Here is an 18496-nt window from a genome sequence, read left to right on the forward strand (position 1 = left end):
GAAATAAGAAATGGCAAAGGGAAGAAGTATTTGGTAGGAGTAATCTGTAGGTCCCCAAGCAGTAGTTCCACAGTGGGGCACAGTATAAACCAGGAAATACTGGGGGCTTGCAAGAAAAGGTACAGCAATAATCATGGATGATTTTAATATGCACTAGATTGGGAAAATCAAACTGGCAAAGGTAGCCAGGAGGCAGAGTTAATTGAATGTATTAGAGATTGTTTCTTGGAACAGTATATTGTGGAACCAACCAGGGAGCAGGCTACCCTGGATTTGGTATTGTGTAATGAGAAGGGATTAATTAATGACCTCACGGTTAAGGATCCTCTCGGGAGTTGTGACCACAGTATGATAGAATTCAAAATTCAGTTTGGGGTGAGAAAGTGGAGTCCCACATTAGCGTTCTGGGAATTAACAAAGGAAACTACATGAGGACAGATTTGGCCTGAGTAGGGTGGGCAGGAAGGCTAAAAGGTAGGACAGCAGATGAGCAATGGCAGTTGTTTAAGGTGATACTCAATTTCTCACAACTAAAATGAGGAAGAAAGATGATAAGGTGGGGGGGGGGGGGGGTGTAAAAAACATTTATGGCTAAACAAAGAGGTCAAGGACAATATAAAGACAAAAACTAAGGTATACCATATTGCAAAGGCCAGTGGCAGGCTGGAAAATTGGGAAACTTTCAAACATAAACAAAGGGATATTGAAAAAGTAATAAAACGAGCGAAAGGAAACTAGCGCAAAATATCAAGAAGGATAGCGAAACCTTCTATCGGTATATAAAAGGGAAGAGAGTCACTAGGGTGAATGTTGGTTACTTGGAAGATGAAACCAGAGAGTTAATAATGGGGAACATTGAAATGGCAGAGATGCTAAATCAATACTTTGTCTCAGTTTTCACAGTGGAGGACACTAGTACCATTGCTCTAGGAACGAACAAGTCAGAGGTAATAGAAAGGGTAGAAGTTAGAACAATCAACATTGATAGGGAAAAGGTACTCAGCATACAACTGGGATTGAGGGCAGAAAGGTTCCCTGGGCCTGATAGCCTACATCCTAGGGTATTAAATGAAATGGCGGTGGAGATAGTGGATCCATTGTTTATAATAATACAAAATTCCCTGGCCTTCCATTGTTTGCTGGAGCAGACGAGTGAAGGAGCAGAGAGAGAGCTAAGACTTTACCTGTTAAAAACCAGTTTAAAATAAGTTTAAAGCACTTTGTTCTTTGTAGAACTGTTTAAAGCATTTATTTATTGTATTTACTGCTTTAAGAATTCTGAGGGAGTGGTTAGCAGGCAGTTGTGGGCCATCAGATTTAAATCAGCGCCAGGTTTAAAAGGAGGCCTGGTGTATACAGCGGGCAGCGTCTGAGCGGGCAGCGGAGTGAGAGGGAAGCAGAGTGAGCTACTAGGGCTTAATATCAAAAAGGGCTTGAAAGAAAAAAGGCCAGGTGAGTTCGTTTGAAAAACAAAAAAAAACAAAAAAAAAAATTTTTTCAAAACTACTACAGTAAATAATGGAGGGGCATGTGATGTGTGGTTTCTGTATGATGTGGGAACTGGTGGACCCTAGGGTTCAACCCAGTGACCATGTCTGCAGTAAGTGCAGGTTGCTGGAGGAGCTCCAGCTCAGGGTAAATGAGCTGGCCTCTGAGCTACAGACACTGAGGCTCATCAAGGGGAGAGAGGGTGCCATTATCAATGGGGTGCAAGGCTCGAAGGGCTAGATGGCCTACTCCTGCTCCTATTTCTTATGTTCTTATGTTCCAGTGGATTGGAAAAATGCTAACATAACACTCTTATTCAAAAAGGGAGGGAAGCAAAATGTGGGAAATTACAGACTAGTTAATTTAACATCTGTTGTTGGGAAATCAATTATCAAGGAAGCAATATCAGGACATTTGGAAAGTCAAAGCGCTATCCGTCAGAATCAGCATGGTTTTATGAACGGCAAATCATGTTTGACTAATTTGCTAGAGCTCTTCAAGAATGTAACAAGCAAAGTAGATAATGGGGATCCTGTAGATGTAGTATATCTGGAATTCCAGAGGACATTTAATAAAGTGCCACACAAAAGGTTAATTCAGAAGGTTAGATCACTTGGGATTAGGGGTAGTTTATTAGCTTGGATAGGTGACTGGCTGATGGACAGAAGACAAAGGATTGGGATAAATATTTCTTTTCTAGATGGCAAGTAGTAACTTGTGGGGTGCCACAAGATTCGGTCCTTGGGGCCCCAGCCATTTAAAATCGATATTAATGACTTGGGTACAGGGATAGAAGGGTCTATTGCCAAATTTAAAGATGACACAAAAATAGGCAGGACAGTAAGTTGCAATGAGGAAATAAGAACCTTACATATGGATATAGATAGGTTAGAAGAGTGGGCCAAAATGTGACAGGTGGAGTTTAACATGGATAAATGTGAGGTCTGAAAAATGGGAAGGCAACTCATCATCTAAATGGGCAGAGACTTCGGGGTACTCTGGTGCAGAGGGATCTGGGTGTCCTTGTTCATGAGTCACAGAAAACTAGCATGCAGGCACAGCAGATAATAAAGAAAGTGAATGGAATGTTGGCATTTATAGTGAAAGGAATAGAATAAGAACATAAGAAATAGGAGCAGGAGTAGGCCATCTAGCCCTTCGAGCCTGCCCCGCCATTCAATAAGATCATGGCTGATCTGTCGTGGCTCAGTTCCACATTCCCGCCCTCTCCCCATAACCCTTAATTCCCTCTCTTATCAAAAACCCATCAACCCGCGTCTTAAAAATATTTAGCGAGGTAGCCTCCACCACTTCAACGGGCAGAGAATTCCAGAGATTCACCACCCTTTGAGTGAAGAAGTTCCTCCTCAACTCCGTTCTAAACTGCCCCCCCCCCCCCTTTATCTTGAGGCTGTGCCCCCTAGTCCTATTATCCTTTCTGAGCGGGAAGAGTCTCTCCACCTCTATCCTATCCATCCCATTCATCATCTTATACGTCTCAATGAGATAAGGAAGTGTTGTTGCAACTACACAAGGCATTGGTGAGGCCGCACCTGGAGTATTGTGCACAGTTTTGGTCCCCTTATTTGAGGAAAGATGTAGTGGCATTGGGGGCAGTTCAGAGGAGGTTCACTAGATTGATTCCAGAGATGAGTTTATCGTATGAAGAGAGATCGAACAGTTTAGGCCTAAACTCTGGAATTTAGAAGAATAAGGGGAGATCAAATTGAAGCGTACAAGATGATAAAGGTATGGATAAAGTAGACGTGGAGCGGTTGCTTCCACTGTTGGGGCATTCTAGGACGAGAGGTCATAGTCTTAGGACAAGGGGTAGCAAATTTAAAATCGAATTGAGGAGAAACTACTACTCCCAAAGGGTTGTGAATTTAGAATATGCTACCCCAAAGTGTGGTGGATGCTGGGATAGTGAGTACATTTAAGGAGTTAGATTTTTAATTGGTAATGGGTTGAAGGGTTATGGGGAGAATGCAGGAAAATGGGGATGAGTAGAATATTAGCCATGATCAAATGGGAGTGTGGACTCGATGGGCCGAATGGTCTAATTCTGCTCCTATATATTACGTAATAGAGATGTATGACCTTATGACTGAAAAAATAATGCCAATTACTTTTTAAGCCTAAAGCCTGCCAACATACCAAAAATAATTCACACTGAATTGTTACTGGAACAGCTACGGAACAGACTGAATAAAATGACCTGATGTTTAAGGGAGAAGACAGACACGGGGAAAGTGAAGGACTGAAAAACAAAATACTGAGCAGTGCTGAACTGCAGCTTTATGTCTTTCACTCCTCGTGAAGCAATGTCTCCATTTTTGGTCATGCCATTAGAGGGAGCTAGTGAACTAAAAGAGGAGAACATTGCCAGTTAGATTTTAACATAACATAGAACATAGAACATTACAGCGCAGAACAGGCCCTTCGGCCCACAATGTTGCGCCGACCAGCTTTTAAAAAAAAAAACAACACTAACCCACTAATCTAAACCAATCCCATTTCGTCCATAAACCTATCCACAGATATCTTAAACGCCCCCAAACTAGGCGCATTTACAACTGCAGCTGGCAGGGCATTCCAGTCCCTCACCACCCTCTGGGTAAAGAACCTACCCCTGACATCAGTCCTATAACTACCCCCCCTTAATTTAAAGTCGTGCCCCCTCGTGCTAGCTTTCTCCATCCTAGGAAAAAGGCTATCACTATCTACCCTGTCTAAACCTCTAATCATCTTATATGTTTCAATAAGGTCCCCTCTTAGCCGCCTTCTTTCCAGCGAAAACAACCCCAAATCTCTCAGTCTCTCCTCATAGGATCTCCCCTCCATACCAGGCAACATCCTGGTAAACCTCCTCTGCACCCTCTCCAAAGCCTCTATATCCTTCCTGTAATGTGGGGACCAGAACTGCACACAATACTCCAAGTGCGGCCGCACCAGAGTTGTGTACAGTTGCATCATGACGCTGCGACTCCTAAATTCAATCCCCCTACCAATAAACGCCAAGACACCGTATGCCTTCTTAACAACCTTATCTACTTGATTCCCAACTTTCAGGGATCTATGTACACATACACCTAGATCCCTCTGCTCCTCCATGGGGAGATCTAACGGGGTAGATTTTCATCCTTGGCACTTGGCCAGTAATCTAGTGGCATGGTTCCCCCGCCTTTTAAAGAACTCACCCAATTTTCATTCTATTCAAATCAGTGGGATGAGACTTAGATGGGTACTTTCACACGCAAGCACCAGATTACTGTCCAGGCACTGAAGACAAAAAATGTACCTCAATATTTTGTCTCCTGGCTCTTCTCTCTGAAATCTGGTTGTCCCTGGTGTTAGTCCCAACACTGTTCTTTCTTCCAGGTCACAGGAGATCTTTTTAAAAAAGGTCCAACATCTCTAAATTGTTGGTCTTACTCACCCGCATTATGATTTTCAGATAAATCTGGCTATTACGCCCAGAATGTTCCAGAGGGAACCACTGGTCAAAGCTCATATCTGGGCTTGTCAGCAACTGTGACAGAGGTATAGATAGTGACCCCAGACTCAACTGACGGTCATCATCCTTAACCTAGAAGGAAAAGTAACATGAACAGATTTAACTGAAATACTAATATTTCAGTAATTTCCAACTCTTCACTTCCCTTATTTCATCTTTAGTCCATTTTCAGTTATTATTCTCCCCTCTTATACTGGTTGCAGTTCACCATGAAATTTACAGAAAATGCAAACCCCAAACCAAGAGTTCTTTGGAGAAAGAAAAAATGTTAGGTACTATTTAAACTTCCTGCAACCTTAATATTTGGACAAAACTCTATTCATTGATAAGTTACAGTCAACAAGTAAAAGGTCAAGAAAGGTACCTGTATATCAAGGTCTTGTTGATTCGGATTTTGAACAAAGAAAGTAAAGGCATCCTCCCAAATTGGGGCATGTGTGTTATACACAGTCTGTGGGGAGAGGTAATAACGTGACATTTCAGAGAGGCATAAACCTGTCAACTTGGTTTGTCAGTTTAAAAAATGTAACTGTAAATGGTAGTGTGAAATATCTGTTCAATTCGTTCTTACAGTAAAATATTGATGTACCTGGATACCTGAGTAAGTGTGTGCATGGTCTGTTAGGAATTGTAATATAAATGAGGGTAGCAAATAATCTGAAGGAAAGCAAACTCTGTGAATGAGTTACAATGAGTGAGTGTGCAAGGGTTTTCTTCCCTGGTCTATATTGTGTTTCACTGTATTGACTTTAAGTAATGGACCTGGCAGTGTCCATCCGTACGTACCCTGCTCTCAAAGGTTTTATCCAACAGCGAAACCTGTACCAGTGCGTTCGGTTCTCTGTTCCCTTGCTTTAGCTGTGCACAAAAAGAAAATAAAGTGTTAATGAAACAGCAACTCCTGGAAGTGGATGCAGGAACTGAGAGAAAGAAAAAGAAAAACGTTTTCTCTCTCTATTTCTCCTTGTTCATCTCAGAGAATGGAAACCAGGCAAGGGGGCAGTTATAATTCCCCAGGCTACCTAGCCTCTGTAGCTGCCAAGAGCTGTGATTTTCACAAGCTCCTGAGGATACTGCCCAAAACTGACAGTTAATTTTATCATTTATTTTTCCAGTAAGGGTAGCAGATTGGGGTCTATAGAGGCCATACAAGGTAGATTTTACATTTCTTTTTCACATTCCTTATAGGACTTAGAGGAAAGTTTATTTATGTATTAGTGTCACAAGTAGGCTTACATTAATACTGCAATGAAGTTACTGTGAAAATCCCCTCGTTGCTACACTCCAATGCCTGTTTGGGTACACTGAGGGAGAATTTAGCATGGCCAATGCAACTAACCAGCACATCTTTGGACTGTGGGAGGAAACCAGAGCACCCAGAGGAAATCACGTAGACATGGGGAAAATGTGCAGACTCCGCACAGACAGTGACCCGAGGCTGGGAATCGAATCCGGATCCCTGGAACTGTGGGGCAGCAGTGCTAACCCCTGTGCCACCTGGGGATTGTGCCTTTGGGCCTCACGGATAGCTTTGGCCTTGTGTGTGTGATATTGCCCCTCCTGATCAAATGGACTTCATGAAATGGCCTGGTAGCCAGACCCACCACTTAACACATTTGGGTGGACAGTAGGTGGCATTTCATTATAGAATTGTTACAGCACAGAGAGGCCATTCAAATGGCTGTATCCGTGCAGCTTTCTGCAAGAGCAACTCAGCTGGACCCACTTTGCCACCTTTTAGCAATAGCCATGCAAGTTCTCTCTTCAGTTGTTTATCCAATTCTCTTTGAAAATTCCAATTGAATCTGCCTTCGTTACATGTTCCCGATCCTACCTATTCACTGTATATGGAAGATTTTGTTCATGTCATTTTGTTACTTTTGCCCATCATCTTAAATTGATGTCCTCAGTTCTTAACCCTTCCATCAATGGAACACTTTCTCCCTATCTATTCTGTCACGACCTCTCATGATTTTAAAAACCTCTATTAAAGCTACTCTTGATCTTCTCTTCTCCTAAGGGAGCAACATCAACTTCCCCAATCTCTTCATAACTAAAGCCCCTCTTCCCTGGAATCATTCCTGTATTTTTTCTGCACCCTCTTAGAAAACAGTGGTTTGGCCTCAGCTGGAGTATTGTGTCCAATTCTAGGCATCAAACTTTAGGAAGGATGTGAAGGCATTAAAAAGTTGGACTTTAACCTGGTGTTATGAGACTTCTTACTATGTTTACCCCAGTCCAACACTGGCATCTCCACATCATGACTACCATCAACACCGCAAACCACCAGTTCCAAGTAGAGAAGATCGCCAAGAAGATCGCACATATCGACACAGACATCAAGTTCCTACAAAGGTATAAGAAAGCAGACAAGATACTGAAAGGACTACAGATCACGAACCCACTCAGGTCAACCTATAACACAGACTACGCCGAGAGACTTTGCCATCACACCTCTCTCACATTCCTCAACCACTTTGTACACCAGCAAATGCTGCAACCTGGAAACAAAGATAGAATTCATATTCTCAACTTGTGCTCAGGATAACCTCACGATGCTCCACTTCTCCAGCTTTCACCCTAAACACGTTAAAGAAGCCATCCCCTACGGTCAAGCCCACCGTATACACAGGATCTGCTCAGATGAGGAGGATTGCAATAGACACCTCCAGACGCTGAAAGATGTCCGCATAAGAGCAGGATATTGCGCTCGACTCATCGATCCACAGTTCCAACCACCACAGCGAAAAACCGCACCGACCTCCTCAGAAAACAAACATGGGGTACCAGGGAACATAAGAAATAGGAGCAGGAGTAGGCCATCTAGCCCTTCGAGCCTGCCCCGCCATTCAATAAGATCATGGCTGATCTGTCGTGACTCAGTTCCACATTCCCGCCCTCTCCCCATAACCCTTAATCCCCTCTCTTATCAAAAACCCATCAACCCACGTCTTAAAAATATTTAGCGAGGTAGCCTCCACCACTTCAACGGGCAGAGAATTCCAGAGATTCACCACCCTTTGAGTGAAGAAGTTCCTCCTCAACTCCGTTCTAAACCGCTCCCCCTTTATCTTGAGGCTGTGCCCCCTAGTCCTACTGTCCTTTCTGAGCGGGAAGAGTCTCTCCACCTCTATCCTATCCATCCCATTCATCATCTTATATGTCTCAATGAGATCTCCCCTCATTCTTCTAAACTCTAACGAGTACAAGCCTAGTTTATTCAGCCTCTCCTCATAGCTCAACCCCCTCAACTCCGGCATCAGCCTAGTAAACCTCCTCTGCACTCCCTCCAAGGCCAAAATATCCTTGCGTAAGTACGGCGCCCAAAACTGCACACAGTACTCCAGCTGCGGCCTCACCAATGCCCTATACAGCCGCAGCAAGACCTCCCTACTTTTATATTCAATCCCCCTCGCTATGAAGGCCAGCATCCCATTAGCCTTCCTGACCACCTGCTGCACCTGCAAACTGGGTTTTTGCGACTCATGCACAATGACCCCGAGGTCCCTCTGCACCGTCGCCTGCTGCAGTTTTTCGCCACGTAAGTAATAATCCTTCCTACCATTATTCCTACCAAAGTGGACCACCTCACACTTGCCAACATTAAATTCCATTTGCCAGTTCCTGGCCCATTCGCCCAGCCTATCTAGATCCTTCTGCAGACTCTCCACACCCTCCGCACAATTTGCCATTCCACCAATCTTGGTGTCATCAGCAAATTTCGACACCATACACTTGGTTCCCTCCTCCAGATCATCTGTATAAATGGTAAATAGCTGAGGCCCCAGCACCAACCCCTGGGGCACTCCACTAGTCACCAACCGCCAATCCGAATAGCACCCGTTGACCCCCACTCTCTGCCTCCTATTTGACAACCAATCCTCTATCCACGCTAACACCCTACCCCCAACTCCATGTCCCCTGACCTTCTGCAATAACCTCTTGTGAGGCACCTTGTCAAACGCCTTCTGAAAATCAAGAAAGACCACATCCACCGGCTCTCCTCTATCCAGCGCCCTAGACACATCCTCATAGAACTCCAGTAAATTTGTCAGACACGACTTCCCTTTAACGAAACCGTGCTGCGTCTGCTCTATCAAGCAATTCCCCTCAAGGTGCCTCGCTATTTCCTCCTTGATGACGGATTCTAACATTTTACCTACAACAGACGTTAAACTAACCGGCCTATAATTCCCTGCCTTTTGCCTGGCACCCTTCTTAAACAACGGCGTAACATTAGCAGTTTTCCAATCTTCCGGCACTTCCCCGGAATCCAGCGACGTCTGGAAAATAACCACCAAGGCATCCACTATCACCTCCGCCATTTCTTTCAGAACCCTCGGATGCATTCCATCCGGTCCTGGGGACTTGTCCACAATCAGCCCCTCCAGTCTGTTGAGCACCGCCTCTCTAGTAACAGTAATGTCATTAAGACCCTCCAGTCCTACCACCTTTCCATCTCTAACACTTGGCAAATTATTCACGTCCTCCTCCATGAAGACCAAAACAAAAAAGTTATTCAAGACCTCAGCCATATCCCCATCCCCTACCACTAAGTCCCCCTTCTCATCCTCTAAGGGTCCAACGTTCACCCTAGCCAGCCTCTTCCTTATATATTTATAAAAACTCTTGCTATCCTTTTTTATATTAAGCGCAAGCCCAGCTTCATAGTTTCTCCTACCCTTCTTTATCAACCTCTTTGTCAATCTTTGTTGACATTTAAACCTCTCCCAATCCTCTTCTCGCCCACTACTCTTAGCTACTCTAAATGCCTCCGCTTTTAATTTAACACTTTCCTTCACCTCCTTCGTTATCCACGGCTTATTACCTCTCCTCCTACGGTCCTTTTTGACCATCGGAATAAATTTCTGCTGAGCACCAAGAAAGATCTCCTTAAAGATCCTCCACTGCTCCTCAGCAGACCTACCTTCCAACGCACTCCCCCAATCAACATTCGCCAATTCCTTTCTCATCCTCCCTCTGTTCAAACAAAGGACGCGTGTCCGGGAACCCACTTTCTCCTCCTCCATCTGCACCAGAAACTCCACCATACAATGATCACTCTCCCCAAGAGGATCCTTCACCGCAAGGTCCCTAATTCTACCCGCCTCATTACATAGCACCAGATCCAAGATAGCTCGCTCCCTCGTCGGCTCCAACACACACTGTTCAAGGAAACTATCCCGGCAGCATTCCAAGAACTCCTCCTCGAGCCCACCGTGTCCAACATGGGTCGTCCAATCAATATGCAGATTGAAATCCCCCATAATTACGGCCGTCCCATTCCTGCACGCTGCACTTATTTGCGCGTTAACAGCCCGCCCCACCTCCAGATCATTATTCGGGGGCCTATAGACGACACCCACCAGCGTCTTCCTCCCTTTGCTGTTCCTAATCTCTACCCACAACAATTCCACTTTCTGCTCTTTGGCTCCAATATCATCCCTTGCTACCACCCTGATGCTATCCTTAATCAGCAGAGCTACGCCCCCCCCTTTTTCCTCCCGCCTATCCTTCCTAAACACTTGATACCCCTGGACATTCAGCTCCCAGTCCCTGTCACCTTGCAGCCATGTCTCTGTAATGGCCACCAGATCATATCCATTTGTGCCGATCTGCGCCACCAGCTCATCCACTTTATTCCGAATGCTTCGTGCATTCAGATAAAGTGCCTTCATCCCAGCCTTCACCTGGACCCTATTTGCCAGTATGCCACCAACCATACTCACGCCCCCTACTCCCTTTATTATTGGGACATCCTTGGCCTCTACCCTTACCTGTACCCTCTCCTTAACTTTAGGCCTCGTAATGTCACCTACCCTCGCACCCTCCCCCCCCAATTAGTTTAAAGCCCTGTCTACAGTCCTCTTTACACGATTCGCCAAGACTCTGGTCCCAGCACGGTTCAGACCAACCCCATCCTGCCCGAACAGGTCCCACCTACCCCAATACTGGTGCCAATGCTCCATAAATTCAAACCCACAGAGTACCTTTGTCGTCCAGTACTTCCCCAGAGCGGAGAAGCTAAGACATCTTCTCTGGAGTCTTCAACATGTCATTGATATAGATGAACATCTCGCCAAGGCCATCCCCACACTTCTTGCCTTCAAACAACCGCACAACCTCAAACAGACCATTATCCATAGCAAATTACCCAGTCTTCCAGATAACAGTGACCACAACACCACACAACCCTGCCACAGCAAGCTCTGCAAGACATGCCGGATCATCGACACTGATGCCATCATCTCACGTGAGAACACCATCCACCAGGTACACAGTACATACTCTTGCAACTCGGCCAATGTCGTCTACCTGATACACTACAGGAAAGGATGCCCTGAGTAATGGTACATTGGGGAGACCATGCAGACACTACGACAAGGGATGAATGAACACTGCTCGACAATCACCAGGCAAGAGAGTGTTCTCTTCCTGTTGGCGAACACTTCGGTGGTCACAGGCATTTGAGCTCTGATCTTTGGGTAAACATTCTCCAAGGTGGCCTTCACAACACACAACAATGCAGAGTCGCTGAAGAGACTGATAGCCAAGTTCCACACACAAGGACGGCTTCAACCGGGACCTTGGGCTCATGTCACATTATCTGTAACCCCCATGACTTGCCTGGGCTTGCAAAATCTCACTAACTGTCGTGTCTGGAGACAATACACATCTTTTTTAACCTCTCTCCACTCACATTGTCTGTACCTTTAAGACTTGATTACCTGTAAAGACTCACATTTCAACCATTATTTTGTAAACTGAGTTTGTGTCTTTTTGTGAACAGAACTCACACTTATCTGACGAAGGAGCGGTGCTCCGAAAGCTCGTAACTTTTGCTACCAAATAAACCTGTTGGACTTTAACCTGGTGTTGGGAGACTTTTTACTGTGTAATAAAAGTTCACCATAACTTTCTTTTGTTTCTACTCTCTGCCTCTATTTAGAAAGCCTAGGAACCTTTACACCTTAATGACCACTTTCTCAACTTGTCCTGCCACTTTCAATGATTTGTGCACATGTACCCCCAGTTCAATTCCAGCCTTGGATGCCTGTGTGGAATTTGCACATTCTCCCCGTCTATATGAATTTCCTCTGGGTACTCCAGTTTACTCCTACAATCCTAAAATGTGCAGGTTAGGTGGATTGGCCATGCTAAGTTGTTTGTACCTTAGCGTCCAAAGATGTGTAGGTTAGATAGATTAGTCATGGTAAATGTGTGAGGTTACTGGAATAGGGCAGGGGAGAGGGCCTTGGTGGGATATTCTGTCAGAGTGTAGGTGCAGACTCAATGGGCCGAATGGCCTCTTCTACACTGTAGGGATTCTATGAAATTTGTCCCTCTGCTCCTGCATCCCCAATTGACTGATTTCCTTGTGTAGGTGGTAAGGGTTAGGCCAGCTGAGGACTTGTCTCCAGCTGTGTAGACAAAACCGCTGAATCATAGATAAATCAGAAGTTGCACACACAATGGGAATTTATTCACTCTGCCTCCAATTACCTACTTGCATACACACATTGGTGAACTAGGCAGAAGGTGGGCCCCAACACCAAGAGGCTCACACATAGCAGATACTGTTACTGTCATGGTTGATGGCAAGTATAATCCGACCCAACACAGAACTCAGCAGGGCAGTGTAATGCCAGGATTGAAGTCTGAAGAAGTGTCTCATTCTCAGTTCATATTGCTGAGTGGAGCTCTGCATCCTATGACCATTATACATACCGGGAGTTCCTGTGCTTGGTCCACGTAGACAACCATGATGGCAGCAGAAGGTTCCTCACTGTTTTGCACAGTGATGGAGTTATTAACTATCAGTGCCTAAAGATAATAAAGACAATTAATATTTTTCTTAAATCACAGTTTTGAGGAGATTTGGTTCCCTTTCCTCCTTATGTCACTGACCACACACTCACCATAGTTACTGGCTGGGGTGAAGATCATGTCGTATAAGGGACAGGTATGTGGAATGCTCAACGTGGTCTCCTGGACTAGTTCCAACCATCCAAGGAAGTCAGAAATTTTTCAGATTTTTTTCCCCCTAATTGGTCTTGGAATTTTCTTTGTTTTTCCTAAGAGATTCCACGGAGCCAAAGAACAGGCTATGTCTCAAACATGAACCATAAAGTATCACAATTCTGACAGGACAGACTAGGTTTACCCAGCTGGTCTTTTCCTGTCCAGTATCTTTCATCTGTTCTGACCATGGAAGGGTGGCCTCCTCCCCTACCCCATATCAGTCTTCAGCTCAAGTATAAAGGTGTGCAATAGTGGCCTCACAATGTCTTACCCTCTCATTTGCTCCCCTCAACTCTCTTAAGGAATCTATCATTATAGTGCTGCAATTGAACTGTCAATACAGTATATTTTTAAAAACCTAAACAACTGAGAATCAAAAAAGCTGGATTCATCTTAAGATTCATAAGGCATTTAAAACTATTCCATTTAATGTTCTCTAATGAGCGAGCTCAGGCTTGTCTAATCTTTTCTCGTGGTTGGCCATATATCAATTTCTCTCAATGAGCAAATTTCAGAAATATAGAACATTGAACATTACTTTCAAAGAAAAAAAGCTGACGTGAAAAGAAGCAACTTGCTGAGCAAAAAAAACACACAAAATTGATAATTAGAAAATGAATAATAAAGATGAGCATTCAACTGTGAACGTGTGTGTGTGTGTGTTCAGCTCACTCCCAAACTTGGTGCTAACTCAGTCCCCCTCACCCATTGAGAGTGTGCCTGCTGGTGTGTGGGAATGAGGATGAATAAAACAGAGACTAGGAGTGAGCCAGACTCTCAAAAACATTCTACCCACTTCCCAACTCTCTCGTACATACCTGTTCTCTCACATGCATACGCTCATTGTGTCCATCTCTCTCTCTAGCACTCACCCTCCTTCATTCACCCATCCATCCTTGCTCACCCTTACTCTACCTCACTCGCACCACTAGACCACAGATTGGAGAAGCCTGGGTTAAATGATAAAGATAATGTGCAACAGCCCATAGGTCCCAAATTCAATCCCTGGTCAAAACTGAGATAGCTAATCTCAATGTGTGTGTTGGGTGTTACAATTGGCCTATGCCTTCCAGGACTCGGGAGAAGAAAATCAGCCAGGGTTCTTGTTCTTAATCACAATCCAGGAACCCCTGCTGGAAAGTGCATGTGTGAAGGTCAAGTGATGATAAATTGCATTTGATTTTGATGCCTACTCCAGTGGAATAGCCTGATAATGTGAAAAATGGGGATGGTCGCATTTCAGGAAAGGAAGGGATAAAAGTTTCATAGGGGCACACAATGTTAAAAAAGCACCTTATTTCATCAATGTTCTTTTGGGACATAATTGAAGTTTATGATAAATTCAAAGTTATTTTTGAGCTTAAAAATTCAATTATGCAATAATTTTAATTACGAGTAGACTATATTTCAGATATGATACTCATCATGTATCATCTCATGAATGATGGTCAGTCAAATTTTGGTTTCAATCTTTAATCTTTGTGATTACCTGCTCCAGTTTTGCTGGGTCAGAGTACAGGGACAGCCACTCCAGCTTCAGACGAACTTTTCCTCTCTCCACATCCTTCAGAGTGAACCACTATGTAAGAGAACAGAGAGACTTAGAGCCAAGCACAAAGAAAATAGGGCCAAGTATCATAAAGTGAGATGCAACAAAAAATAGTTAATGTATATCTGGTCTAAATGCAACCACACCAAAAATAAAGGAGCTTCAGTAAATGAATATGAATTTCCTCAGTTATTACTGTTCTGTTCCCATAATGTTGTTGAAAATCGGATAAGTAGCAAAGATGATGCCTGATAATTAATGCATAACCATCAGCGATAGCTAATAGTTCTGGAAATTAAAAGGTGGCTTGTCTTCAAGTTTCCCAAACCATTTTTAGTTTGCAAGCCCAAAATGCAATGCTGAAATTACTCATGTGACATAACGATGCTACAAATGATGCAATGCATTTCTAGTTCTCTCTCCTCAGGAAGGCTAGGAATGACAGCATGATGTAAGCATATGAATGTTTAATGCTTTTAATGCTGAAATTCCTTCATTTTAGATGGAGCTATTAACTTACTTAAAATAGAACGAAGCCTCTTTTAAGATGGTACAATCTTGTCAAACATTGAGGACTGTACCAGAAGTAACTTGACTGTTTAGTTTTGTCTAATAGTTTTCCACGAAGACAGTGCCACTTTAATGATTTTCCCTGTCCAGCAGTGATCTCAGCAGCTCTGTAATTCCTTACCTCTTCCACTATTTGATTTTTCATCACTTCTCCAAGGTCCAGCTGCATTCTGAAAGCAAAAGAAATTCTGATATTACCTTCTCACTCCTATTCAAAGCATACTTTTCTCAGTGCCAGAAACAATCAATCAAGGCCATATGAGACATTGAGGAAAAGCAATAATAAAACAGATTGTGGGAGTCGACCATAAAACGTGTTGTAATTGGTGGGTGGGGGAGAGACAGTGTAAAAGCACAGAGGGAGACGGTACTATTTCCAACAGGTCCCTGTTGAGCTACTGCAGCAGAAAACCTGTTTACGGTATTACTATATGTTCCATCTTTTTATAATATTTGACTAAACCTCATTTGATTCAAATCAAAAGTAGTTGCATTTAATGCCCACATCAAATCTTATCTTTTTGAGAGAGTTCAATGTAACTCTCTGACATACTACAATCCGTGAAAACCCAAGGAGCTGTTTATTCATGGATATGGCATCTTGCTAGGCCAGCATTTATTGCCCATCCCTAATTGCACTTGAATTAAGCAGCCATTTCAGTAGGCATTTAACCTACTATAGGTTTGGAATCACATGTAGATTAGACTAGGCACGGACAGCAGATTTCCTTCCCTCAAGGACATTAGTGAACCAGATGGGTGTTTTTTTTTACAACAATTGACAATAGTTTCCTGGTCATCATTGATCTTTAATTCCAGATTTTATCTGCCCAGAGCATTCTGCTGGGTCTCTGAATTACTAGTCCACCAACACCCCCATTCGGCCACCACCTCCCCAATTTTCCTGACATAGAGCTAGCCTTAGAGGTGAGCCTTGTTGATTTTGTGTCTGTTATATTGAGTATTGCAGCAACATTTTTAGTTAGAGCAGCACAGGCACAAACATTGCTCAAGTAGCTGTAACTGTGATATTTTGTCAATTTCCCCTTCAAATGTTATTTTAAAATTACATTAGTGTTCCTTCTGTGGTACAGATGATATGTTGCTTTATAAGATGAATTAAACCATGCAGTGCACAGTGGGGTTCGTTTTGGTTTGGTTTAGTGTTACATTGCTTGGATAGTGATCTGCAAGAATGGCTTTGCCATCTATTATAGAATATGCCCAGTTTTCATTTCATTAATTTCATGATTTCAACAACCTGTCCTGGTCCCTCCATGCCAACACTATAATTACGAAAGCCCACCAACACCTCTACTTTCTCAGAATACTAAGGAAATTTGGCATGACAGCTATGACCTTCACCAACTTTTACAGATGCACCACAGAAAGCATTCTTTCTGGTTGTATCACAGCTTGGTATGGGCTCCTGCTCTGCCCAAGACTGCAAGGAACTACAAAAGGTTGTGAATGTAGCCCAATCCATCACACAAACCAGCCTCCCATCCAATGACTCTGTCTACACGTCCCGCTGCCTCGGAACAGCAGCCAGCATAATTAAGGACCCCACGCACCCCAGACATTCTCTCTTCCATCGGGAGAAACATACAAAAGTCTGAGGTCACGTAACAACTGACTCAAGAATAGCTTCTTCCCTGCTGCCATCAGACTTTGAATGGACCTACCTTGCATTAAGTTGATCTTTCTGTACACCCTAACTATGACTGTAACACTACATTCTGCATTGTCTCATTTCCTTCTCTACGAACAGTATGCTTTGTCTGTATAGCGCGCAAGAAACAATATTTTTCACTCCATGCAAATACATTTGACAATAATAAATCAAATCAAAATCAAATGATAATGAAGTAGATTTGTTTTTTAGGATTGGAAGATGGGGTCAGAATTTGAGGGAAGATTTTGAGTTTGAGTTTGAATATGACTGTAAAGGAAAGTAGTGAAGATTGGGGATGGGTAATGGGAACATAAAGCCAAGCAGCCACATGTACACTTACATAGTGCTACACACAGGCATGTACATACGTGCACTCAAACATGCTGCTCTCACCTGCCCAGGAAATCATCCTGATCTGGGTCTTTATCAAACATCTCTATTTCCAACAGCTGGCCAGGGACTTCATGGACAATCACCTGTGGAGGGTACAAGGCCACAGTCAAAGAGAGAACATGGGGATATACTGCTACTCCAAACTATCCTTTTCTGTAAATTCCAACAACTTATTATATGGATTCTTCATCACTTGGAAGTTGCATTTTATTCTCAAATTTTTACTCCAGAATCGTGGTCCATTTTAGCAACATACTGATCCAGCCTGACAAATGACCTTCTAATTGTAAATTCTAGCTGCTCAAAAATTTATGGAGAATTTGGCCTGCTGCATGAATATAACACTGAGCGCAATTAACAAACGGAGAAAAAAGCTGAACATATTTCTTCCATATTGCTTTCTAGCACTAGATGTCAGCACTGTGTTCAATGAAGCAAAATTTGGTGCCAGTAACAAAGGACATGTAGATTTTGTCGTTGCTGATTTAAAGACAACCACTGCAGAAAGGAAGAAAATACTACCCAGGCAGGGACATTATTGATCATGATGTCTCTGGAGAATCCTTATGCTCTCTACACTCCACAGACAGGGGTTGGGGGTGAGAGTAATGACATGGGAGTGGGGGCTGCAGTATTTGATGATGCATACAAAGAAGATGGGAAACATGTTTCACATCACCACTCACCTAAATATTAACAAAACAAAGTGAGGTTGAATTGTTTATTACCTCTTTGTAGAATAAATAGAGGAACAGATATGTGTGCGGTTATTAACAAGCACAATTGAGCGAAAAGCCTTTCAGTGGTATTAGGAATAGTGTGGTGAATTTCAGTGTCATACCAATGGATCCAATGCACTGCAGAAGCTGCAGTCCTACGGTGAAATAGTGGTACTGGAGATCTGCTCCACTTAGAATGTGGGGCTGGGGAAGATAGAGAGAGAAAGTGGAAGTTCCATCCTGTCAGATGTTGCCCCCTCCCTTCCTCCAGACTGTTGGTAGTGAAGAACACACGTCTGCAAACACCCTCTCAAGTACCATGTATGGTGTATGGCTCTGAGACAAGGGAAAAGATGGAGAGAATTATGCCTACGAGGAAATGCCATTTATATGTCCTTAGTAATAAACAGACCTGACCACGTTTCAAGTAAGGTTTGACAAGTCTTAGCTGCTTATACGTGTGCCACAAACTCTTAGGGTACAGTTCCATTTCTGGTAGATCTAAAGTTTGGCTGACTGTGATAGGGGCAAGTGGGAAGAGAGGGAGGTAGATTTTGCTGTAA

The 18496-nt window shown here is 43.4% G+C and overlaps 1 protein-coding gene across 1 annotated transcript in view; it reads right to left on the minus strand.

Annotated features, from left to right (window-relative positions):
* The window catches only part of esyt1a (extended synaptotagmin-like protein 1a), a 112231-nt gene that overhangs the window by 20256 nt on the left and 73479 nt on the right, over positions 1-18496 (minus strand). Inside the window, exons 10-16 of the mRNA XM_080183254.1 lie at positions 17215-17297; positions 15268-15316; positions 14517-14606; positions 12734-12829; positions 5792-5863; positions 5370-5456; positions 4928-5077 (exon numbers count right to left, since the gene is read on the minus strand). Of these exons, the coding sequence (XP_080039380.1) occupies positions 4928-5077; positions 5370-5456; positions 5792-5863; positions 12734-12829; positions 14517-14606; positions 15268-15316; positions 17215-17297 (627 nt within the window). The remainder of the gene's footprint in view (positions 1-4927; positions 5078-5369; positions 5457-5791; positions 5864-12733; positions 12830-14516; positions 14607-15267; positions 15317-17214; positions 17298-18496) is intronic.

This window comes from Carcharhinus amblyrhynchos, unplaced genomic scaffold (assembly GCF_965287045.1).
Source record: "Carcharhinus amblyrhynchos unplaced genomic scaffold, sCarAmb.v2.hapA chromosome_202, whole genome shotgun sequence".
In the NCBI taxonomy this organism is placed as follows: domain Eukaryota; kingdom Metazoa; phylum Chordata; class Chondrichthyes; order Carcharhiniformes; family Carcharhinidae; genus Carcharhinus; species Carcharhinus amblyrhynchos.